The following is a 25665-nucleotide window of genomic DNA, read 5'->3' on the forward strand; positions in this document are numbered from 1 at the left end:
CAGGCGAGTCAAGGCTAAAGCTCTTATCCTAATCCTAACATGGGTTTGCTGTGGATAACTTGTGTTTTCCATCATATGGTTCCTGGAAGTTCACTCATGAGCTTACTCAAGCGTGCTCATTGGAAGAGAGGGGGTATTTCTCCCTGGAGTTTATTAATGAGACAAATGAAAGCTTGTTCTCTGTGCTCTGTGCTCTGTGCGTGATTCATTCAGAGGCGATTATACACAGTTTAAATTATTGCCACAGTAGAGTAAACTCACTTAAGAGATAAAAAGAAACTACACTGGATTAATGCTTTGAGTTATAGCCGCTCTGAAGGCGATTATCACACAAACCCAGTACTGAAAACACACATCACTAAGGTGTAAACTCCTTGTCCTGCGCAGTGATACTACAGCATTCAGAGTATGTAAACACGAGCACACATACATTTGTAATCCCCCGCAAGAAAGGTTCAAATAAAGTTCATATTACACAAGTGCTCAGAAAAGATAAAAAAGGTCTCTGAAAATAGGAAGTCCGTGATCATCACTCATGATGTTTTGTCGTTTTTAGTCCATCTGATAAACTTCTGGTCAGGACCGCGCCAGGCTGTCTCTGTGGGTAATTCTCTGTCTAAATCACATTATTCAAGTTGAATAAATGAAATAAAAGTTACTTAAACTTGGCAAAAACACCACTAAATGAGGTTTAAGCATTAAATGGATTTTTATACACCAAGTTGTATGAAATACTTGCTAGTAGTGTAGTGGATGCAAAGCTTTTAGCTCACTCAAGGAGTCGCGTGGTCGGAGTTCTGGCCGGTTCCGGGTCTAGAATAAGTAGTTCCAGTGAGATGCCAGGGTCATGAATTGGAACATGGAATTTAAAGTCTTAACTGTACTACATAAATATCCTTTCGTAACTATATTGTTTCTAAAAATCCGATAAAAAGAACTTGAATGGTGCGAATTTGTGATTTTCCCGGCTGTAGTAATAAAAATCCGAACTATTCCTTTAACTGATTTCAAAGGAATCATTGTAAAATGTGGTATTGAAAACCCCTTCCCATTTCTCCCCCTCCTGTAACTGACAAAAATAGCCAAATATCAAAGGTCAAAAGGTCAAGCATGTAAAAATACAACCTTATCTTGCAGACATGAGGCGGCATGAGGAAACTGAAACAGACTGTACCTTTGGCCTTGTCAAGTCACACACAGTTCCTGCCTCTGGCTTTGAATCTAATTTAAACACAGATTTTCCTGATTTATAAAGTGTTCCCTAAACGCCTCTCCTTCCAAGTGCATATAAAAACAGCCATTAGCACTTTAAAGATCACAAAAGGGAGCATTCAGAGGCTGCAGCGAGCGCCCTGGTTGGCGTGTGACAGTTCATTTGAAGGTGTTGCGTGACACAGGACCTAATTGTGATCATGCTGCAGAATTAATGCTCTTATGAGATGTAAACAGCATCTACATACCAACACAATGAGGCCTAAGCTGATTAGCAGTCACACTCGCTGCGATCCTGACAGGCAACAAGGAAAGACTTAGGGAGAGAGCCTCTCGTGCTTCAAAGTTACTTCAAAGTTGACCTCAGCGAGGGGAAAGTGGTTTACTTATGTGTGTCAAATTATAGAAATAAGAGTTTCCCCTGCTTTACTTGATAAAATGTTCCTGACGTTTAAGAATTTACTGGAACCCTGAATGTGAATTTCAAAATAAAGCATCTTTCACCAGTTACTATCTGACATACTCCATTAAAAATGATTATTTTTCGATATAAACAGTCGAAATGTTGCTGACTGAAAGTGACATGCATTACAGCGCCCAGCTGTCCAAATACAAATGTGTCTTTCAACATTTTGAATATGTCATATCTCGCTCTTTTCATGTAAACGGAGCTGTGTTGTTTCTGGCTTTGGTGCATTTTAATTTAAAAAGCTATGTTAGGGCTACAAAGACGTGTATAATTGAGCATGAGTGCGGTTTAAGCCCCCTGGCAGCTGTCAGAAACATTCCAGGGATGTCTTTTTGTACGTAACAAAACCTCAACCTTTCAAAAATGTGTAAATCAAGCTCTTACGTCTCGTATTTATTGGGCTTGAACATCACTCTTAATAACTTGTTGTCTACCAAGACCACAAATGCATTTAAAAGAACCACAGCTGCTCTAATTCAGACGCTAAATAACGTGACAGGTATTAAAATCGACTCCTAAAATGAAAGCAAGCTCAGGTGCTCTGGAGCATGGACAGAAAATTGCGGCTTTGACTCAGCTCTTCTGGCCAAAAATGTTGATTTAGGTGTTTTAACTTTTTTTCCCCCCTCTCTTCCAGAAAAAGAACCTCAGTGTTTTGCTGAGTCTCGCCGTCCTGGTTTCCTGGGGGGTCCTTCTGCTCTCGGCTCGCCTCTACTGGATGGGCAACAAGCCCCCCAACTTCTCCAACTCTGACAACCCTGCGGCTGACTCGCCGCATTTCCTTACTCGGACGCTGACGTTCCTCCACCTGCCGGCCGCCAACGCGTGGCTGCTGCTCTGCCCAGACAGGCTCAGCTTCGACTGGTCCATGGACGCCGTGCCCTTGGTGAGGTCCTTGGCCGACTGCAGGAACCTTCACACTGTTGCCTTTTACGGTGGATTTATCCTCCTGGCTCTGTTTGGCCTTCGGAGCACCGCATCCAAAGCCAAGGAGACCAATGGGAAAGCCTATGTCGCTAATGGGAAATCAATCACTAATGGGAATGGTTATCACGCGCCTGACTCAAACCATAACACAGACCAGGGGCCACCAAAGACCACCATGAACGGGTCAGCTGGGCTCCACCACTGCCCTCCACAGACCCCCCTCCCCCCTACAGAAAACCTTGTACTGTTTTCATTAGGCATCATGTCGTTGCCTTTCATCCCCGCCACAAACCTGTTCTTCTATGTAGGTTTTGTGATAGCAGAGAGGGTACTGTACATTCCCAGTATAGGCTTCTGTTTACTGGTTGCCACTGGTGCAAGAACATTATACGTCAGACTAAGGACTAGAGGCTACAAGGCCTTACTGTTGTGTCTCTGTGCGGGACTAGTGCTGCTGAATGGACTCCGAACTGTTCAAAGAAACAGGGACTGGAGCAACGAGGAGAATCTCTACAAGTCTGGGATCAGTGTGAATCCTGCTAAAGGTAAGACAGGGACAACTGTTAGCATCGGGGATCACATCTCAACACGTTTTGAGTGCCAACTCTGCATAGCAATGAGTGTCAAAAACGGTCAAGGACCAAAAGGTGATTTTAAAGCAACATAATGTAACTTTTAATAAAGAGAAACTCTCAGAATTCATGGTGATAAAGCCGACTAGATCTGGTATGACTTGCAGCTTTTGGTGGCTAATGCAAGCTAACGTTAGCAAGCTTAAGATATTGCTTTTCAACCGATATAACTGAGTCAGCTGGCTGACTTAATGCCTCAGCTTTCCTTGTGCTGAACTTCTACACTTTTTTGTTAGCATTTAGCTTGAGCTTGTGCTAATTTAGTCTTTTATTTAGCTGATTTAAAGGCATGCTAGCCTTAATCTGTGAAGTTTTGACCTCTCGTAGTTTACAGGGCAATGCCAGTAACCATATTTACACAGCAGCCATTTTTCTTTTTCAGATTTTTCTTTTGGCTAGCTTAAATGCTGCTAACAAGAGGATAATGTAACCATCATCATTCCGCAGGTGTACATTCCTAGCTAACAGTTTTGCTGGGAAATGTTTCAGCTAAAGCGTTAGCTCTTATCTAATGCTCCCAAATGAGTAAGCAAATATTGAACTGTAAAGGAAAATGGCCGCCATGTAAATATGGTGACAGAGGAAGCACAGACATGATTGTTTCACGTGCTAACAACAGCCCTTTTTACATTGCAATTCCGTAACGCAGCTCCGCCATCATGCCGCTTTTGCCATTTTACACTGAACCAGCATTATGGAAGCAAGACGTGCGTGAGGTGTAAACAAACAGCGCTTGCTTCCCATACACATACACAGACGCTGTTCCGCCCTGCTGGCTTCGCTGTTTACACAGACGCCGTTTCGCCTCTGTTGCTCGCTCTGATGCCGGCTCAGAGAAGGAATGACTTTGCCCCACCATTCAGCATTGAATGCGTTTTACATAATCCTGTAATAATCCCGCCTTGAACTAGCCGTGTAAAAGGGGCTGATGACTGGCTGATGTGTTATTGTTAACACACTTAAAGGATACACACTGAATGTAAACATACATTTAAAACTGTATCTTCTTAAGGCAAAGTGGTTGTAACAATTACACAATTAACTGTAAATCAATTTGAGAAGTTTAGATGTTTTTTATGTAAAAAGAAGTTAAGAAATCTCTTGAAATTGTCCAGCAATTCCCGGCCCTACTTAATACACATATCCTTCAGCTGTGTGTCTGTTTAACTCACTGCAGCCAGCCTCGTTCATGATGTTGAAAGGTGCGTGGGAAGGTGTACGAGAAAGTAACAGACACTGACATCTCTGCTTGGGGAACTGCTGTTAACAGCCAAACCCGCAGAGACGAACGCAATACATCTGCTCCTTCATGCCAGAGCTGCTTTGAAAAAGCTATGATTTAAATACAGCACATTTCTAATTAACACTAGATGAATAAAACAAGCAGTTATTTGATTAGAATGTAACTATTTTTAAATGAATGCCAACACTGTGTTTCCCCACTTCTGACTGACACGTTTCTCCTTTAGCCTGGGGAAACTTGGGGAACGTTCTGAAGAACCAGGGGAAGATGGCAGAGGCGGAGACGGCGTACAGAAACGCTCTGCACCACCGAGGGAACATGGCCGACATGCTGTATAACCTGTGAGTGTTTAAGAAGTCCTGTTTGCAAAGTCTTGACACGAACGAGTTCCGATTCCTCCCATCCATCACTTGAGAAACGCAGCGACGGAGCGCAGAGGCAGACGAGGGAAAGGGAAAAGTCGAAATGACAGACAGGAAGAAGAAAACAGAAATAGATCTGATAGAGGAAGGAAGAAGAAGAAGAACTTTGTGTCCCTGGTGGCTCTTTGAAACTTCTGCTACTGATTTGAGTAGTCGTGGTTTGTGGGGCCTGTGGGAGAACACAGAGCTGCTTCCAATCCTGCAACACGAGGTGTCAAAGGTGCCAGAACCTCACAGCAGACCCGCGTTTCTCTCGCTCTCATGCTGACATTGTTTTTCTCCTCGCTTCCCTCTCAAGTTACGGGTGTCAGGAAGCTGGCAAAGCAACATGGGGAGACGGGAAAGCAAATGATGGAGTTTAAAACGGAGTGCTGTGTGAATTTGATTGATGGTTGGATACATTTGGTTTATGCGTTGGTATATTGGATAAAGGATACAGAAGCTGCTACAGATTTAGCAGTTTAATACCCCAGCTTTCACCCGAAGTGCCCTCATCACTTTGACGTGCTGTAGTTTAGGTTAAAGCTCAATTTACCTCCACAAATGTAAGACTTCTTGGTGTCTAAAAATGTTCCTTTTGTTGTCTTTTAGTGGCTTGCTGCTGCAGGAGAACGAACGCTTTACTGAAGCGCTGCATTATTACAAACTGGCCATTGGGAGTCGGCCAACACTGGCATGTAAGTAAACTTTCTTCCTCATACATTATGACTGCAGCGATTTATCAGCGATTAGATGTTCTCACACATTACTCGATCTTGGCTGCCGCCTTTGTTTGGATTAATTAGATTTGAGCCACAGTGAGAGTCCGTTATTGGATCGCCGTCAAAATCCATCGTCATTTTTAATGCTGAATTAAGTGTTTCTTCGCCACATGGTCGTTTTCAGGGACATATTCAGGCTATTTCAGCTTGGCGGTGAAGTGGTGGGATTCAATCTCACACTTGAGTGCTTGCATGTGAAATGAGGGTCCTTCTTTTACTGTACCAAGGACATTTTATGAGAGAGGACGGGTTTCCAGACTGCCTTATTAGCTTGATAAGTTCTCCTAAATTCTTCCTTTACCTAATCCTTTCAGCCCAATGTATTTCTATTTCACAAAGGGCCAGTTTGCTGATTTTCAACCTCTGTGCTATCATGCTACTATGGGGAGCTAATGCCATTATGGGAGGGAAAAAAATGCAATTTGGCTCTGTGCCTTTGGAGGACGCTATCCACTTCTCCTGGGCCCTGGAAAACCTCCGTCAGACTACGTAAAACGCCTCATCTGGCGGAGGCCAGGGAGCTCGCTAAACTACACTTCCTCAATCTAGGACGCCCGCCTCTGATGTCATGTCTCATTCAAAATCATCAGGTTTGAAATGTAGACTGCAGACCTGAAGATTTTTTAGACGATCCACCGGTATATTCTCATCATATTTCGGATTCTGTACCGCTCTGAGCCATTGCCTGCAGCGAAACGGTAGTGTTTCACTCCAGCGTCTCTCGCTGGGCCGTTCCTTTCAGAGGGAGAGGCGCAATGCATGCTGGGTGTTGTAGGAATGTAGAATGGACAAAACCATGAGCTGTTTGTACAACTTTCTCCACAGCTATGGCGCCAATTTCATATATTATTGCTTTTATCGTACAGTTAACACCAGCTTTTACTGACAGTGGCTTTTTCCATGGGTAAATTGCTCCATTAAAGAGGGGGTATTATGCTGTTTCACATATTAAGACGTATATATAATGTTACAATGTTGGATGTCCAGACTAAACGTTGGTGAAGTTTCATATCTGTAGGTAAAAGTATGTTGGAGTAATCCCCTGCTAAAATAGTTCTCCAGATGCTTCACTTTGTGATGTCACGAAGTGGAGTTAATTCAAAATCGAAAAAGTGAAGTCAACACTTTGCCGACAACTCTGTAACACGGGCACAGGGTAGGAGGCAAACACTGAGTTCTGCCCCTCTGCAGGCTTCAGACTGCTGGCCAATCAGAAGATAGCGGGCTTGTAGGGGCGGGGTTTCTTAAAGAGACAGAACTGACTGGAGCGTTTCAGGCAGTGACTGTATGAGAGGTGCACAGAGCACCAGTGTGAGAAAAAAGGAGAGTTTTTTTTTAACTGTAAATTATGCTAAGCTACTCCACAGGTATCACAGAGTGAAATATGAAGCTTGAAATTAGCATAATTAAGGACTTTTATTGTGCTAATTTTGTCTGCCTATGACCTCTTTCTGTCTCCTTGCTGCTCTGACTTTTTAACTAAGAAAAAAGCTTGTTTTAATCATGTATTTACAAGAACTACAGATGTAAACAAACCTTTTTTTTTGTGGGACATCAGGTCTAATTAGCTTCCCTTCCTCCTCACAGCGGCCTACTTGAACACAGGAATCATCCTCATGAACCAGGGCAGCCCGGAGGAGGCCAAACGCACCTTTCTGACTTGCGCCGACATTCCGGACGAGAACTTGAAGGACCCGCACGCCCACAAGAGCTCCGTCACCAGCTGCCTGTACAACCTGGGGAAGCTGCTCCACGAGCAGGGCCAGCAGGAGGTCAGTGTGTCCAAGGAGATTACTCATTTTTAACGTAGGACTAAAAGCTGAAGAGAAGTAAACAGGCAACTGTGTGGTTACTAAAGCTAAAGTAGTCCCTCATCAATTACAGGACCTTTAATGTGCTGATGCAACACATTTTTTCCGTTACACTACAGGAGGCCTTGTCTATTTATAAGGAAGCGGTGCAGAAAATGCCCCGACAGTTTGCACCACACAGCCTTTTCAACATGATGGGTGAGTTTTTGTTTGTGTCTGTTACAATCTGAATCTTTTGTTGGACAGAAACTGAAACCGTGGGAGTAAATATTGAAGTTAATTAGTCTTTCTATGAAGTTAAATAACCACTTTAAGCATGTAATTAAATTCGCAACAGCTATGAAACTCTTGATATTTAATGACGTAACAGAATATAGTCCTGGGACGAGCTTGGCTCGAGCTTTCGTGATTAATTTTACATGTTTGTTTCCTTTTAAATCTGAGTTTTGAATTGAATTCAACAAATTGACATTCACTCGTTGCCAAAACAAACCCTCCGCAGACCTGAACCACCTGTTTGATTCCAGCACCGCAGCTCGTACATGTGTGCACAGAGGATTGAGGTTAATCTGTGTAATAAATCACGTCCCGCTCTTTGTTATTGTAACACTAATTACATTATTGGAAGCCCATCCTGAGCGCATAGTTGAGATTGCAGGGTGATGTTTGAGAAAATTCCTCGGTCGAGCTAAATGAGAATTGGAAGTGTGTTTTGTCAGGTGGAGGAGGAGGGTGGTGTTTGTGTCGTTCTTACCCCAGGGGCTGCCAGCACGTCCTCACATCAAACAGAATCTCATGGAGTTTTAAACACAACAATTGTTCTTCAGAAGAAAACCACAGATTGAACGACAGTGGGGTTTTTATTAAGCATGAGAGGGAAGCCGAGGGGTCCAGATAGTTTATTTATCCTGCACTTAATATGAAAAAAACACAAAAAGGAGCCATTTTTTCTGACTCACTCTTAATAATCTTTATGCTCCAAAGTAAAAATAAAATATGAAAGCATAACGCTAAATCAGGTGTTCCCTCTGTCACCATCTGCTTTAGCCTTAATCCACGAGGGCTGTTGACAGGCTGTTCTCCCTCCAAAACTTTTGTCAATAAATCATTACTGAATACCAAAAATTTGTCAGTGTAGCTAAGAGCTAAAACAATAGCACAAACGATTTCCATCCATCCATCCATTATCTATACCGCTTGTCCTGTTCAGGGTCCTGAGGGGCTCGAGCCTATCCCAGCTGTCATTGGGCGAGAGGCGGGGTTACACCCTGGACTGATTGTCAGTCAATCACAGGGCTGACACATAGAGACAGACAACCTTTCACATTCACACCTACGGGCAATTTTAGAGTCACCAATGAACCTGAAGCCGGAGTACAAAGCGGAGCATGCAAAGGGAGACCATGAAAACTCCCCACAGAAAAGCCCTCTTAGTCCGAACCAGGACTCAAACTAGAGTCGCTTAAACAGTTTCAATTAGAAGAAACAGGCTGCAAATTTAAAAACACATGTAATGAAGAAAACGTGCTGCACATGAAAAAAAGTTCTGGAATAAGCAAAAAAACCCCCCAAAAAACGCATTAACATCAAACGCACCGCAAATACAGAAACAATCCAAAATCAACAACACACAAACCCAGAAAACAGTGCCCCCTACAAGCCTGGAGAACATCCGTTGTGTTGACTGGGTTTGCTGTGTTTTTCTTTGTTTGTTTGTTTTTGACTTTGCATCGTTTCTGTACTTGCATCACATTTCATGTAAATGTGTTTAGTTCGGCGTTTTGCGGCATGTTATTTTCATTTGCGTCGTGTTTCCGTTGTTGCATATGTTTTTGAACTTGCATCGTTTCTGAATTTGCAGCCTGTTTCTTCTAAAGCCTTTAGGCCGTAAAAAAAGCCATACTTAAAGGTGGGGTATCATGCTAATTTCAAGCTTCATGTTTCACTCTGTGATACCTGTGGAGTAGCTTAGTATCATTTACAGTTACAAAAACTCATCATGTTTCTCACACTGGGGCTCTGTGCAGGCCCTCATACAGCCTCTGCATGAAACGACTCAGTTAGCTCTGTCCCTTTAAGAAACCCTGCCCCTTCAAGCCCTGTCTTCTGATTGTGCCAGCTCTCTGAAAGCCTGCTTGGTTGCACTTTGTGATGTCACAAAGTGCAGCATGTAGAAAAAACTGTGTGAAACCTGGCGTTCACAGCAGACTGAGCTGAAAAGCCTGGGGATTACTCCAACATACTTTTACCTTCAGATTTGAAATACCCACGTTAAATATAGACATCCAACATTGTAACATTATATATATGCCTTAAAATGTGAAACAGCATAATGCCCGAAACACTAACCTCGACTCCTGTGTGTTTTTAGGAGAGGCCTACATGAGGCTGAACAGACTGGAGGAAGCCGAACACTGGTACAGAGAGTCCCTCAGAGCCAAACCCGACCACATCCCTGCCCACCTAACATACGGCAAACTCCTGTCCATCATCGTAAGTCCTCTCACTCACACACACACATTCACACACACACATACACATGGGAAGAAGAAAGCAAACACATTATCTCCGTGACGATTGAAGTGGGTAACTAGCAGGCAGAGTGTAATTAAACGGGACCTGAAGTGGCAGAGTGGAGCGATGAATAATACATGCTGAGTGACTTACGGGACATCGGAGCGAGACCAACTCATCCTATTGATTCCTCTGCAGAGCCTGAAGAGCTGTGATAATTATTATGAGGTGCAGGGGTCTGACTCTGAAGGGTGCATGCTAAACAAACGCTTCTCGCCGGATCAAAAGTCAAGCAGAAGAAATTTAAGGCATTCACGGTTTAAGTGTTTGACCTCTAAAGTGCTAATACGGAGGAAAAGGGAGGGAAAAGTAGTTTATTGGAGACTTTGATTTGCCCTCAATCCTGGACTGAAGCCAAAAACCAGCCGTACAGTAGCTTTAAAAATCCATGTGACGTCTGAAGGTCACAGTTTCTGGTGTTAGATGAGAGCTTTCCCTCTGTGATGGGATGAGTTCCAGATTATCTCCGTGTTTTCTGTCCCTCGCTGTGTTCAAAAGAGTCAAGGGCGCCCAAGTTTGCCCGACTTTCAATGTTTTTTCAGCCGAAAAAAACCCACACTTCCTGTCCTCCGATTCTACGAAAACAAAAACATGTGACAACAGATGTGCTCACAGCTGAGTCGAGTTTGGGGTTGAACTTTGCTCCCTTTCTGACCTCCTCCGATCCCTTGCCTTGGGAGTAAAGACGACCTGCAGAGCCTCATACTCTCGCAGCTGCACCCCTCACAGGCTTATACCTCAATTCTGATCATTTCCCCTCTTTGTTAAGAGATTTAAAGATATACAAAGAATAACACACGAAAGCAAAGGTTCACATTAAAGTCGCATAGTGTGGCTGGACATCTGCTGCGCTCCCTCGGGCTCGGATCCGCGCAGAGAGGCCCGAATCCTTCACTACTACTACTTCAGGGCTTCAGGAACAGGAGATTGGATGGACCCTGGACAATAGGCCAGTGGACAGGCTTATAATGCAATTACTTTCCTTCCTTATTGAATCACTCCATCAGCTTCATTTTTGGACGTCCTGCCGGACTCAATCGACAATGCAGACGCGGGGAGGAGAGGTCAAACTGAAGTCTTGTACCGTGTTTCACCCCGACATGTGCTGGATGTGTAGTACTCAAACTCAACACTCCCAAGTTTCAAAGTGACCCTCCGTCCACATCACGCCTGTCAGCTAATCAAGTACAACCCCCAATTCTTCCCAAGGTCAAAGTGCTAGCAAACAGCACCGTTGTAAAATTAGAGCCCCGCTGACAGTCAAAGATCTTTAGCTGGGGTCAAAAGGATGATGTTTGCATCATGGAAAGTTGTGTCCAGTGTGCTGTTTTAGGAAATTAAACTTGGCTGGTCATTTAGTAGCCTCCAGAGTCTTTAAACATTGCAGTTTGGTCAGTGGCCCAATGAGGCAAAATATGACACTGCTAGGTACATCGCGTACCAACATGGGACGTTCATTCAGGAGACCATGGTTCAATGCATGTGTCACACAAATACTAATTGTTGACGTATTGTTATTTAGGCTAGTATTGTTTGTAGGTGAGTAGCTACTTTAACCCGATGTTTTTCATAGAAAATACAAAGTATTTTTGGTGACCAAACATATCTATATATATATATATATATATATATATATATATATATATATATCTGTTACTGTTTTTAATGTAAACCATTTATTAATAATTGCACGTCCAACAGTCAGTAATAGGGAAATGTTTTACAGCAAGCTTTATTTTGAAAATCTACCCAGATTTTGCTCATTAAACACCTTTAACTTGGCTGCTTTCTTTTGAAAATCTACCCAGATTTTGCTCATTAAATATCCTTAACTTGGCTGCTTTATTTTGAAAATCTACCCAGATTTTGCACCTTAAATAACCTTAACTTGGCTGCTTTATTTTGAAAATCTACCCAGATTTTGCTCATTAAACACCTTTAACTTGGCTGCTTTATTTTGAAAATCTAACTCTTTTTTTATTTACCATATCCTAACTGATTGCTTGTAAATAATAATAAACTTGAACACATAGTGCATGTGTTAAAGCGTGTAGAGAGTGGTTCTTAGACTGTCAGATTTTGAAGCTCAGGGCCTCAGACGAAGCTGCTGCATTTGACAAGTTAGGGTTTGAATGCGCTTTATTTTGGTACATTCAGCACTGATGCTCAGCACTACTTCTCATTGTAGAAAAACCGCTCAATAATGGACAACCAGATAATTACATTCATTGAGAGCGTGCAAGGTTTTAATGTAGAAGACTATACACAGCAATAAATCAGTTAAAAAATAGCATATCACAAAATTATGTTTTAAAAATCACCCGGAGCGTTCCATAAATCTGCTAAATGATGACTTCCTCCAGCCCTGACTGGACTGAACCCCTCTGATGGATGGCCGCAGAAAAGGTTTAATTGAATGTAAAGAGAAAAGAGCCAAAGAAAATGTGAAATAAGCCATCTCGGCCCGATATTCGATCATTCACATGGAGCGATTGCGGGCATGGGAAAAAGCTAATGACGCAAAACTAATATGCCCAGTCCTCTCGTTTCTTATTGCATGGCAAGTCTAATGGCAATATGGAAGCAATCAGTGCTGAGGCATGAAACAAAAGAGGTGAGGCCGCATGCACACAGAGGCAATATCTTTCTCAGTTTGGTTTCAGCTGCACACACACACACACGCACACGCGTGTTTGAGGTTTTTCTTTAAAGGTTCGGCGCAGAGGATGGGACGCTGTGTTCTTTATGAGCATCAGTTTCCCGCTGAAACGTAACAGCAGGGTGACCGAGCCTCAGCTGGTGCATGGAATAAGGAAAAGCAGATACAGTAAAATACGAGTGATTTGGTAGCTGTGTCTTTGTGGGTATGATGTCCAGGTATACAGTATTCATGTTATGTATATTTGAATTGGAAAAAAACAAATTCTTAAAGGGACTAGTGTTGATTTTTAGCTTTGATTATTGTATGTATTGCTGGGAACACAGTACCTCACCGAGGGGACACTTAAAGGGGAGGCAGCTACAGTCCTCGACGCAATGATCTGAGGTTCGACTCCCAGTCTGCCGATCATTTGGTCCACGTCATCCCCCACTCTCTCCTCCCTACACTTCCCATGTCTCTTGAGCTTTCCTATAAAATAAAGGCAAAAAGCCCCAAAAAAACAACAACAAATAAACAACAACAAAGCAAATGTCTCAGTACCAACTTTATGGAAAGGATCCCTAACTCTTCTCCTCAACTCTCTTGCACTTCCAATGCTGTCTTCCCAAGGACCACCGAACGCATTAAGAATTGGTAGGGCCCACCCTCACCCGCTTAAACCCCACCAAAAAAGAAACACAAACCCACTCACGCACAGCCAAGTCAGCTGCCACATGTAGGTCTCTCTGCTCAAAATGCCGTTCCAATTCACCATCAAGCAGATCCAGACCTTCAAAGTACTGTTCTTGAGGACTCTTGATGTATGTGTGCGGGCTCCCCAGCCCCCAACTTCGCGTGGCGTTTCTGTTGCCTAGGCAACGCAGGGACATCCGTGAGGTCTTTGGAGTCCGCTTCAACTTTCTAGTCGAACTCATCAAAGGCACAATCGGACCTCTTTTGTTGAATAAAGCTTTGTGTAAAATCCACGGCTTTCTGCGCATCCTGTAGCATGTTTACAGTCTGTAGGGCCTTGACAGATCCAAGGGAGAAAATCACATCGGTGTCAGATGCAGGCCGAAGGATGCGCTGAATTTGTCAAGCAGTGTGACGTTTTTTTTTTTAACATGTTTTACAGTGAAAAATATTGATTGGGTCGGGCCTGGACCCTACTGCCGCTAGAGGTTCTGTGGTCCATGTGTCTTCCTGAAACAGTTCACCCCGAGACTTCTCCTCGAGGGAGACTTCTTGTTCTTTCTCTGAAGTGATCTTTTCCACTTCAAAGCAGGTGCACGCTGCAGACGTAGGTGAGGACAGCGGATGGGCAGCCTCGCCTACTCCCCGAACAAAGTATCCAGAGCTGTATAGACAGAGAGTCGCGACAGTGGAGGTCCAATATGCTCCATGATCCATGCTTTTGTGGGCAATGTGTTACAAGGACTTTCCTTATGAGGCGGATGACAATGTGTTTGAAAGCAGGTGACGTAGGTGAGGACAGCGGAGGAGCAGCCCTGCCTACTCCCCGAACAAAGTATCCAGAGCCATACAGACAGAGAGTCGCGACAGTGGAGGTCCACTATGCTCCATGATCCGCCATTGTGATGTCGCAACTCTCTCTCTACAGCTCTGAAAGTACCGTCACTCAGTCAGTCACATACAGACCCATGTGTAGGGCTGACCCAGCCAAAAAAAGGATCAAGGTTCACAAATATTGGAATACCCTGCTAAAGCACTCGGCCTAAAGCAGCCTTCTGGTTTCTAAAGCTGTTTGGACCCTGGTATAACTGCTTCCAGGTCTAGTATATATCCTGCATAACAACTAGAATCAGTAGGTCAAAGTGTGTTTTGTACCGTCGCCAAAGCAAAGTATAGAAAAGAATCTTACCACAAAATAAATATTTAACTTATAAATATCAGGTGTAATCAATGATTTCCTTCCTTTTCCTTTCAGGGGCAGAAGACAGAAGCAGAGAGGTTTTATCTGAGAGCCATTCAGCTCGACCCGACGAAAGGAAACTGCTACATGCACTATGGTGAGAAGAGATATCAAAGGTTTATAATAATAAAAATACCGACGCCTTTGTCCTTAAAAATGTCCTTCTGGGGTTTATGTAACGCTGCACCACATTAACAAATTTGTGGAAATGCAAATGTTGTTGAATTAACTGTTTGAGAGTGTTTGAGGCTTTGCAGATGGCTTTGCAAGCACACATACAAACACGCATGTACGCTGTGTTTATCTGGATGAGGAGGCAGGATCAGAATACACTGTTTACCATGCATAACAGAGAGTACAACATGATACCGTGTCTCGCCTGCACTGCTGTTAATGGAGCGCTTCATATCAGTCTGGAGAAACAGACTCCTTGCTTTTCCATGTTGCTATCTTTAGGATATTCATCACAGGAAATGAAATCTGTCCTGTCTTCCTGAAAGCGCCATTGTCCCTTTCTCCTCCTCCTTATCTCCCTCCGTTCCTCTTGGTGCATTCTCTGCTCTAGATATCTCCGGGTTCGAGTCTAGTTCTGTCCCCAGCGAGGGGCGCACTGCTGTCTTTGGATCGAGCTGTTTCCCCTTACACTCTTTACTCCCTCTCTGCCTATCTGGTTGTTTTCTTTTTTCCAACGTTATCTTGTAGCTTCTTGCTAAAGGTTGATGTTTATTCGGGCTAGCCCCCTCTGTTATCGCAAATCTGGCTGTATTAGCTATCCTGGGTTCACTGGATGAGCTCCAGGTGTGTGTGGGGAGTGATGATATCTGACCACATTATAACACAACGGATGCACTCGCAAAGATAACATATGAGAGAAAGCGAGGAAGTAAAGACACAGAGGGTGATAGCTGAGACAAGTAGCCTACCCCCTTTCCTGCCATTGTTCACCGGAGCACATTTTAACGCTAACTGTCCCCCATATTGTCCGGTTCGGCTTATTTTTTGATGCTGCACTTGCAGCTAAATACAGTTAGCTTCTAGTACAATAAAAGGCAACAGAAGACACATCAGTGGAGGGTCTCCACATATCCCCCTGCCCTCAGTCAGTAACATCTGTGGCCTGGCTCAGCTGTGAATTTATAGCCGCAGCGTCAACACTTGTGGGTGCTGCACCAGGTGGTCAGGCTCCCACAGGAAAAACCCATGAAATACCTCCGTCTCATCTGTGTTCTCAACCATCGCTGAGGAAAAACAACAATCCTTTCACTGTCTCTTTCTGTCTCTGCTTCCTTGTTGCATTTCCTGTGGCACTTTTCTCTTTTTACTGCCAACATTTGTCTTCCTTTGCTCCCTGTACCATCTCCATCTTTTTCTGTTAGAGCTCCTGTAATAGTTATCTCTGTGAAAGTTTTCTCTGTCTGTCTTTCCCTCAAGTATCACTTTTAACAGTTCAAAACAGCATGATGCTAAAACATAAACTTAGCAAGCAAACAAACAAATAAAACCCAAACCCCCAAGCTGTCTGCAAACAAGACAGCCAAGCTAGCTAGAGCCATGCTAGCAGCTCTGAAAGTCTGTAGTCTAAAGTCATCCCGCTAAAATGCTCGACTGATAATGCTAACAAGTTCTAAGTTTTAGCAGGTACACTGTTTAGAACCTTGGATAAGTGTGTCTTAAGCTAAAACAATGATATACAACCATACAAATAAACAACTAAAGAAGCAAACGAAAGCCAAACTGTCACACAGCAAGCACTCAAGACAGCCATGCTATCTAAAACCATGCTAGCTACAGCCATGCTATTGGCTCTGTAGTCTAAAGTCATCCCGCTAAAATGCTCACAATGATAATGCTAACAAGTGCTGATATTTAGTAGGTATGCTGTCTAGCATCTTAGATTAGCGAGTCTTAAGCAAAATCTTCAATGATACACAACTATACAAACAAACAATTAAACAAGCAAACCAAAGCCAAACTGTCAAACTACAAGCACACAAGACAGCCATGTAAGCTCGAGTCATGCTAGCTGCACTGTGAGTCTTTTGTTGAAAGTCATCTTGCTAACACTCAAAATGACAATGCTAACAACTTCTGGATTAAGCATGTATTCTGTTGTTAACCATCATGGTTTAGCTAGTTAGCATGCTAATACTTACTACTTTCTAAGAGGGGCATGAATGGACTCCTAAAAAATGTCGTAGTTTATTAACAGGAATCCTACAGCCCTTTGAAAATAAGTGCACTTCCTGTGTCTTCCCCTTTCTCCAGGTCAGTTCCTGTTGGAGCAGTCTCGTCTGGGCGAGGCGGCGGAGATGGCGGAGAGAGCTGCGGAGCTGGACAGCTCAGAGTTTGATGTGGTCTTCAGCGCCGCTCACATGCTAAGGTTAGCTTAACTGCTAACACACAAAAAACAACCACTTCCAAGTGGCGTTTCGCTCCATGGAAAAAGCAAATGGAGAAAGAAATTGGAAATCCTCTGTTTATTGGGTTTGCTGTGCTCCTTTAACAATTGTGGGTTTATTTTGTTCCACTGCAATTTAATAGCCATATTTGTGATATCATTTTTACCATTATTGTAGAATAGTAAATGCCCTCCCTAAAGAAGTAACTACCATAAAAGCTGTTATATATATCATATATAAACAGCAGTACAGTTTCACTTTATCACTCTGATTTCTGCTCCAGGGCTTGTAAAGAAGCCACTGGAGAATTTTTCCCTCAAAGTTTGGCAATCGTTGCACAGACAGAAAGCGTATTAGTCTTCAAATGTGTCAAATGGGACGGCAAATGTCCAACTCAAGGAAATATTGGAGCAATGTGCCTTCATTCCTTTTTGCTCTACATTCTCTGGAAAAGTCATTACGGCTGTGGAGCGTCCATCTCAATACAAACACCACAGAGGATTTGTAAAATGTTGAAAGTCTCAGGGTTTGGCTGCAGATTGAAATCTAAATGACAGATTTTCTACTCGATTCTGGTCCAAGGGGTTATTTTCAGCTGGGACATAAATCCAAGGTGATTAGGATTAGAGTTTTATTGGCGTGGTTTTAAACGTAAGCTGCTTTACTGATAATAAAGGTGAGATACAAATCTCGACGTTTCTTATTTATAAATATCTACTGACTAGAACTAGGATTATAATAATGACCTGATCCAGCCTGATGATCAGGTTTCCTTGTAATCCATGGCAGCAAACCACTCTCATGAGTCAGATATTGTGTTGGTAATCTGGCATGTGATTTCTCCCATAAATCATTTCATTTGTACAACTTTTCTCAAAGAGAAAGAAGGACTTACCTTTCCGTATTCCCTTCTATCTTATCTTACTTATTGTCTATCCAGCGCTCAAAAAATAAGGAAGTACGCTTAAAGATGATTCCTATGATAGTCATTTATGAGCTTAAACTAGAGGCATATTTCACTTGAGTTACAGTCTTATAAATATTAATCACCATGTCAGGAAAGAAGGGTTTCCTTTACTTTATTAGCTTTGGCACAGCAAAGTCCGGCTCATACCCTCTTTGGATAAATATATGGAGCAGATTAACTGTTGCTATTTATAAACCCAGCTGCAACATGTAAGGCTCTGCTGTATAATCAAAGTTTCCTAATGATTTTATCAGAAGTGTTTTTCAAGTTAGCATATGAAATATTTAAACATTGCCGCAGCCTAAGAAGGATCCGTACCATCCACTGGCTATTAGCTGTCACCGTATGCACTCAATAGTTTATTCAGTAGTCTGTGAATACTAAAGTTTAGCAGAAAACATTATCGTCTGCAGGAACAAAGAGGAACAAAGTTCAGTTATTTATTAATGTTATTGAATGAAAAGATCATTCCAAACTGCCCAAAAGGATATGAAATCTTAATTCAGAGAGGAAAGCTTGGACGTGAAACAATAATATTTGTAAGGGTTAGATCATTAGCAAATCAGGATTTAGATAATAATATGCAATAAAAAATAAAGGTGTGACAAAACCCAAACCCCCAAGCTGTCTGTAAAGAAGACAGCCATGCTAGCTACTGCCAAGCTAGCTACAGCCAGGATTGCTACAGCCATGCAAGCTACAGCCATGCTAAATACAGCCATGCTAGCTACAGCCATGCTAGCTACAGCCAAGCTCGCTACAGCCATGCTAGCTACAGCCAAGCTCGCTACAGCCATGCAAGCTACAGCCATGCAAGCTACAGCCATGCTAGCTACAGCCAAGCTAGCTACAGCCAAGCTCGCTACAGCCATGTAAGCTACAGCCAAGCTTGCTACAGCCATGCAAGCTACAGCCATGCAAGCTACAGCCATGCTAGCTACAGCCATGCAAGCTACAGCCATGCAAGCTACAGCCAAGCTCGCTACAGCCATGCAAGCTACAGCCAAGCTCGCTACAGCCATGCAAGCTACAGCCAAGCTCGCTACAGCCATGCAAGCTACAGCCAAGCTCGCTACAGCCATGCTAGCTACAGCCAAGCTAGCTACAGCCATGCTAGCTACAGCCAAGCTAGCTACAGCCAAGCTCGCTACAGCCGTGCAAGCTACAGCCATGCTAGCTACAGCCAAGCTCACTACAGCCATGCTAGCTACAGCCACTCAAGCTACAGCCATGCTAGCAGCTCAAGTCTGTAGTCTAAAGTCCTTCCACTAAAATGCTCGACTGATAATGCTAACTAAAGTTCGACGTTTTAGCAGGTAGACTGTTTAGCATCAAATAAACAACTAAACAAGCAAACAAAAGCCAAACAGTCACACTGCAAGCACACAAGACAGCCAGGGGATATGGACCCCGTTAGGTTCTTAAGCAGTCCCAGGAGAAGACAATCCTCTAATCTTTTTCTTACTGCTGTATTTTACATTTTCAGGACTTAAAAGTTTACTGTACTAGAAAAAAATCACACTTTGGTAACAACACGTACACAAATCAGCCATAACATTGTGACCCCCTGCCTGATATTGTGTAGTCCCCCCTTTATGCCGCCAAAACAGCCCTGACCCATCGAGGCATGGACTCCACTTGACCTCTGAAGGTGTGCTGAAGTATCTGGCACCAAGGCGTTAGCAGCAGATCCTTTCAGTCCTGTAAGTTGCGAGGTGGGGCCTCCATGGATCAGACTTGTTTGTCCAGCACATCCCACAGATGCTCGATTGGACTGAGATCCGAGTCAACACCTTGAACTCATATTTGCAGTGTGGCAGGGCGCATTATCCTGCTGAAAGAGGCAACTGCCATTAGGGAATACTGTTTCCATGAAGGGGTGTGCTTGGTCTGCAATAATGTTTCGATATGTGTCAAAGTAACATCAACATGAATGGCAGGACCCAAGGTTTCCCAGCAGAACATTGCCCAAAGCATCACACTGCCTCCACCGGCTTGCCTTCTTCCCATCGTGCATCCTGGTGCCAAGTCTTAGCTGTCAAACGTCAAAGATGTCAAAGTCGCTCACATCCTTATGCCCAAAACGAGATAATCAATGTTATTGACCAGACCTGTCAGTGGTCATAATGTTATGGCTGATTGGTGTAAGACACCTTTACGCACAAGACACAAGAGTGTAAAATGTACTAAGTAAATGGCGAATTCTGATTACAGTAATTCGTCTAATTAGCTATGCAATAATGAATAATACAGTAATTTGTATTAGTACAGGATTTTTTATTATAAATGATGTCTAATTTTTCTTCTTCTCTTCTCCCTCCTCAGACAGGCCAGTCTAAATGAGGCAGCAGAGAGACAGTACGAGCGAGCAGCCGGCCTCAGACCAGACGTAAGTACCTGCCTGGTGTGCCTGTGAGCACTTATCATGGAAATGCACACACACGTCTGCACAGTAAATTCATTTTACAGCATGCCACATATTACCCATCATTCTGACACTATGGTATAGTGCTGTTGTTCCTGGCAAACAGTGATGCAGCTGAATATAAATGGAAACTGTGCTCTGTTCATGGCTGGGAACTGGAGCGTCTACGTGCTTATGAAAACATAAAAATCCCAACAGTGTTCAGTGGTTTCTGTCTCATGCTATTAAGTTAACACATTCTGTTTCAGAGTAAATACTTGTAAAGATCATGGTAAAGTTAAACCAAAATCCTGTTTGTACCTTGTTTAAATTTGTTACCTCAAAAGGAAAGGATCGTGCACCGGTCTGAAAAAGGTAACTAAGTCATAGGAGCCCCTGTGTTTTTAGAGGAGACCTAGAAGCAGCTTCCTGCAGTCGTTTGTCATGTTAGGCTTCGTCTGCTCTGTGACTTATACGGCTGGATCTGTTAGGAGAGGGGGTTAGACTTTCATCTTCATGCTCTTCACAGCTGTAACGGCTGTTGTATTGCCACACCCTTTTGTCTGATGTATCCTCACAGCCCTGAACTCAAGTAGCACATAATATAACACTACTCGTCATGCTTGAAATAGGCTATGTTCATATGAATTGATTTTATTTTTAACTGGATGTGATACAACATTATTAATGATATGGAAGTATTTTTTTAAACAATAATGGATTTACTACCACTTGAAGTGTCAAAAGCAGGACAAATTAAGTTAAGGTGACCTTACCCAAACCTAAGTATGCCGTAGCCCATCACACAACTCTGATCAAAAGTTAAAGGTGCAATTCGCCCCTGAAAAAAGCCACTATCAGTCAAAGCTCGTGTTCTCTGTAATCAATAGAAGGGCGCCATAGCTGTGGAGAAAGTTGGTTTCGACCATTCTACAATCCTACAACACCCAGCATGCATTGCGCCCCTCCCTCTGAAAGCAAGAGACGCTGGAGTGAAATACTACAGTTTTCCAGTTAAGGACATTGATCGCTGCAGGCAATGGCTCAGAGCTGTACAGAATCCGAAACATGACGAGAATATACCGCTATCTGCTGGATGACATCGGAGGCGGGTGTCCTAGGTTGCGGACTGCGCCAGATGACATGTTTTACGTAGCCTGGCGTAGGTTTTCCAGGGCCCATTGGAGAAGCGTATAATGTCCTCCAAAGGCACAGAGCGAAATTGCATTCCCCTTAATAGCATGATAGGACTGAGGTTTAAAATCTGCGAACTGGCCCTTTAAATCGATGTATCCCTGAGTTAAGGTATATTCAAACCACTTATCCACAAGTTTAGGTATATTTCAACCATTTTAACAAGATTTTATCTTTATCTATGACTTTAAGCTAACAATTTTTACCATTTAATACTTTTAGCCAATATTCAACCATTTATCTTTTAGCCTACATGTTGCTGCTAGCTATTATTTATCAGTTACTTTGACCCATTTTTACCCATTGTTTAAGCTATTTATTTAAACACTTTACTATTGCTTTTAGCCAATTGATTCTACTATTATTCCATTACTTAGCTAGCTGAACCATGTACCTTTTTTTTTAGTACTTTTAGCTAACTAATTCTATCATATGTTTGTTGCGTTAAGCTAACTTATTCCACTGCTAACTGTTGCTCTATCCGCTAGCTTGCTAACTAGTGTTGACATACTCAAAAGCAATACGAAAGCCAGGATCAACTCTTATTTATCTGGCTAAGTATGTGTTAAGGGCCTTATTTCTTTTTTCTCCACGTTAGCTTAGCTACTTTACAGTTTTTCCACTTCCACCCCCTGCAGAACTACCCCTCTGGGAATGACTGCTAGTGGCGAATTGCAGCTTTATAGCATCTACCCCTTTTATGATAAGGTCTGCCTGTCGGTTAATATCCTGTGTAAGCCTTAAAAGCAGAGTAAAACCAAAGAGGGGAGAAATGCTGGTTGTCCATTTTAACTAAGGAAGCCATTTATTATATTTTATTCACAAAAGATTTAGATTCCTCAAAGTCACAGTAACTATAATTCACAGTCTGGCAGCTTTCAGACACGCTGAGGGCTTCTCCTGCTCGCATCTGCTTGGTGAATGACAGTCTCTCAGTATCAACAATATCCAATAGCTTTCAGGTTATGAAAGATTCAGCGCTAGCTCTGCGTGCTAAGAAAGAAAATGATTGTGTGCCTCCAGAGAATTGGGAGTTTGTCATTTTACGCACGCAGACTGGAAAGCTTTATTTACACCATTCACTTCTCAGTTCTGTTCATTGAGCAGAATGTCCGATGTTTACCGACTGTGGAAACTTATAATTCTATGAGGCAACAATAATATGATGAGCTCATATTTTTTGGAGTTGCAATCAGACGGACAAATAGTGTATTCGTTTACAGAGCGGCCAAACAAACTCACATTGTTTAAATAAAGTCAAAATGTCCGAGAACTGACATCACGTTGCAGGACATCTTTTTTTCCAACTGTTAAACTTTGCAATAGAAGATTTCTTAAAAATATTTCATATTAAACTTTCTGACGGTCAAGATTATACAACTGATTTCAAAACTGATTCAGAATTATTCGTTTTTCTGGCTTAGTATGTGTACAATACAAAAGGTTGTTTGTAACAGCTTGATACATTCTTTGCTGCTCTAGCTTCTGCACTGTAGCTGCTCTCTGTAAAACTGCCTTAATTCATTAATTTTCCTGCATCGTCCAGGCCGCCACTTGAAATATTTGTGCGCCGTTATCGTTCATTTGATACATAAGGTGAGAAAAACAAGCTCCCACTCCCAAGGCCGGTCTTTTAACACTGCTTGAGAGGTGGAATGTAAACACGTGAAATATAAGCGCTCAGAAGAGACGAACAGTTGTGTTTTTGGAGAGAGGAAAAATCTGTGAACCAGTTGCCAAGTTGCTAACCATATGTCATGCAGCGAGGACGCGGGTCTGGGAACAAGGCCAGGACTGGGGGGTTTAGGTGCCGACGACTTTTAGGATGAGATTTGGGTGTGTTTGTTAGTTACGGCTTACTGAGAGTCGTGTCTATGATCTGGATTTTGTAGATTCGGAGCCAGATGGTTTCACTTTGCCACTTCAAAGGAGGCTTTTTCTTTAAATAGGGCTCCAGAAGCACACCTCTAAATGGGTTTCTTCATTTATATGATATAAAAACTTAACACGCGCCCACACACAATCTGTAGCTACCTATTTGCACACTGTAACATTATCAAAGGACACTCTTGCTTTTGGCCATGCCTGCCTCTTTGCTGTGAGATTACATTAGGGCTAATTTAATGCATATTTGATCCTCTTAGCCTTAAGCAAATTTAACTACAGCCATTTCCTTAATCCACTGTCCATAAAAAAACCTGGCAGCTGCTGAAAACGAGCGTATGACTCACAAGTCTCTCACAAATGTAGCTGTAGCACGTCCCACCAAAAGATGTTGATTTTGAAATTATTTGGAATCCCAAAACCAACGCAAGAGCCGGTTAAAAAAAAACACGGATACTTTTGCAACTGTCAGGAACTCGCTCCCTGCCAGAGTTGTTTCAAAATAAAAGTCCCTCTCATCAAACAGCAAAGTAGACAAAAGCTTAAGGCAGTAAAAGAAAAGGAAAAATAAGACATGTGACAGCTTTATGACACCTGAACACCTCACTATGATTATGCCACTAAACATGTACCGATCTGTCTTTCTTTAGTACCCAGCTGCTCTGATGAACCTCGGCGCCATCCTCCACCTGAATGGGAAACTTCCGGAAGCAGAGGCCAACTACCTGCGTGCGCTGCAGCTCAAACCTGACGATGTCATCACCCAGTCCAACCTGCGCAAGCTGTGGAACATCATGGAGAGGCAGGGACTCAGGACTAGGCAGAGGAGCGACCTTTGAACTGAGAGAGTCGCTGCTCTCTTCCCTTTATCTTGACGTACTCTTCTGCGGAGAACAAAGCAGGACAGGAGGCGAAAAAGCTCTCTTTATGAGACAGGAATTCTTCATCATTGTGGCCTGTGATGCTTTTGGAAGACAGTTTGAGGCTTGGCGTGTTTGGAATTCAAAGGTCGAACAATTCTGCCCTGAAATACGTGACTATAAGTGATGATGGTCACTCAAACGACCAAGCCAATGATATTATTTGGTTTAATAAAGCGATGATTAGGTGTGGAATGATGAACAAATGAAAAAAAATCTGCTATTTATTATTTCTCTATAAATTACAATTAAAGTATTTTAAAGCACTTAATTTGAAAGAAGATGTAGCAAAAGTAATTTGATAATAATTTCTGAAGAGTTGGTTTTGAAGTTGTCAGTACTGATGTCAGAAGAACATATTTTACAACAAAATTCCAGTCGTTTTGGCATTAAAGGGGAACTCCACTGTTTTTACACATTATATCAATGTCCATAGGTTTTAAGGAGAACAACTTTGTCTGTGTAAAAAAAGTTGTATAAAGCCTTTTGTAGCCCCAGAGGGAGCCGTGTAATGTCTGATACATGATTAAAAATGACAAAACTCTGGATATGTAAAGCTAGAAAGAGCTGTGTAGCTGCTCCTCATCTAAGCTTGGCTAGCAGGTCATGGCTACGTTAGCTGCTACTAGCATAACACAACTGAATCTCCTGCCGTGTTCCATTTACCTCGGAAGTTGGAAGTCAAGACTGGAAATGATGTCAAACTCAAGCTGACCACGTTCCAGTACAAATTCTGAAAAACAACGAGATTCAACAAGGTTAGGGAAGTTGAGTTTGCACTAGCTAGACTAGCTACTGTTAGCAATACTATTTGATAAATGTGTGTTAAGCAGTTTTTTGTACAAACAGCGGAACATGTTCACAGATAGACGATAAACTAAACAACTAAACTTTGGAGACGCAGATAAGACATGCTAGAAAACAGTATATTACCATTGCTTTAACTGCTGTTAAAGCGCAGAGCAGCCATCTTGGATTTTGAGGCTGGATTTGGTGAGTTTTTTTCAGACTTTCACAGATGGAAAGCCAACTAAAGGGGGCTTTCCAGGTGGAGTTTCAGACTGGGAATTTATAAAGTCCGTCAACCCAGTCTGAAAGGGACACAGTCTTTAGCTGTGTCCCAATCCAGGGGCTGCAGCCTTCGAAGGCGGCCTACAGAGGATAAATCATTCGTACCCTGCATAGACCGTTGGCCGAACTGAAATGAGACGGTCTGGTCTATGGCGGATTTCCTGTTTGCGTCACCAGCTATTCCCGCCTTTACCCTTGCGT

The 25665-nt window shown here is 42.7% G+C and overlaps 1 protein-coding gene across 2 annotated transcripts in view; it reads left to right on the forward strand.

Annotated features, from left to right (window-relative positions):
- The window catches only part of tmtc2a (transmembrane O-mannosyltransferase targeting cadherins 2a), a 64458-nt gene extending 39415 nt beyond the window's left edge, over positions 1–25043 (forward strand). The window contains exons 3-12 of one of the 2 annotated variants that reach the window (XM_069671104.1): positions 2319–3153; positions 4710–4824; positions 5497–5582; positions 7254–7438; positions 7597–7675; positions 9849–9970; positions 14641–14722; positions 16891–17005; positions 20317–20380; positions 24124–25043. In XM_069671104.1, coding sequence (XP_069527205.1) covers positions 2319–3153; positions 4710–4824; positions 5497–5582; positions 7254–7438; positions 7597–7675; positions 9849–9970; positions 14641–14722; positions 16891–17005; positions 20317–20380; positions 24124–24312 — 1872 coding nt within the window. In that variant the 3' untranslated portion in view covers positions 24313–25043. Of the gene's footprint in view, positions 1–2301; positions 3154–4709; positions 4825–5496; positions 5583–7253; positions 7439–7596; positions 7676–9848; positions 9971–14640; positions 14723–16890; positions 17006–20316; positions 20381–24123 lie in introns of both variants that reach the window. The other variant, XM_069671105.1, reaches the window with a different exon arrangement.
- The last annotated feature ends 622 nt before the right edge of the window (positions 25044–25665 follow it).

This window comes from Semicossyphus pulcher, unplaced genomic scaffold (assembly GCF_022749685.1).
Source record: "Semicossyphus pulcher isolate SPU_LCO1_2020_fin unplaced genomic scaffold, fSemPul1.0.p SCAF_20, whole genome shotgun sequence".
Lineage (NCBI taxonomy): Eukaryota > Metazoa > Chordata > Actinopteri > Labriformes > Labridae > Semicossyphus > Semicossyphus pulcher.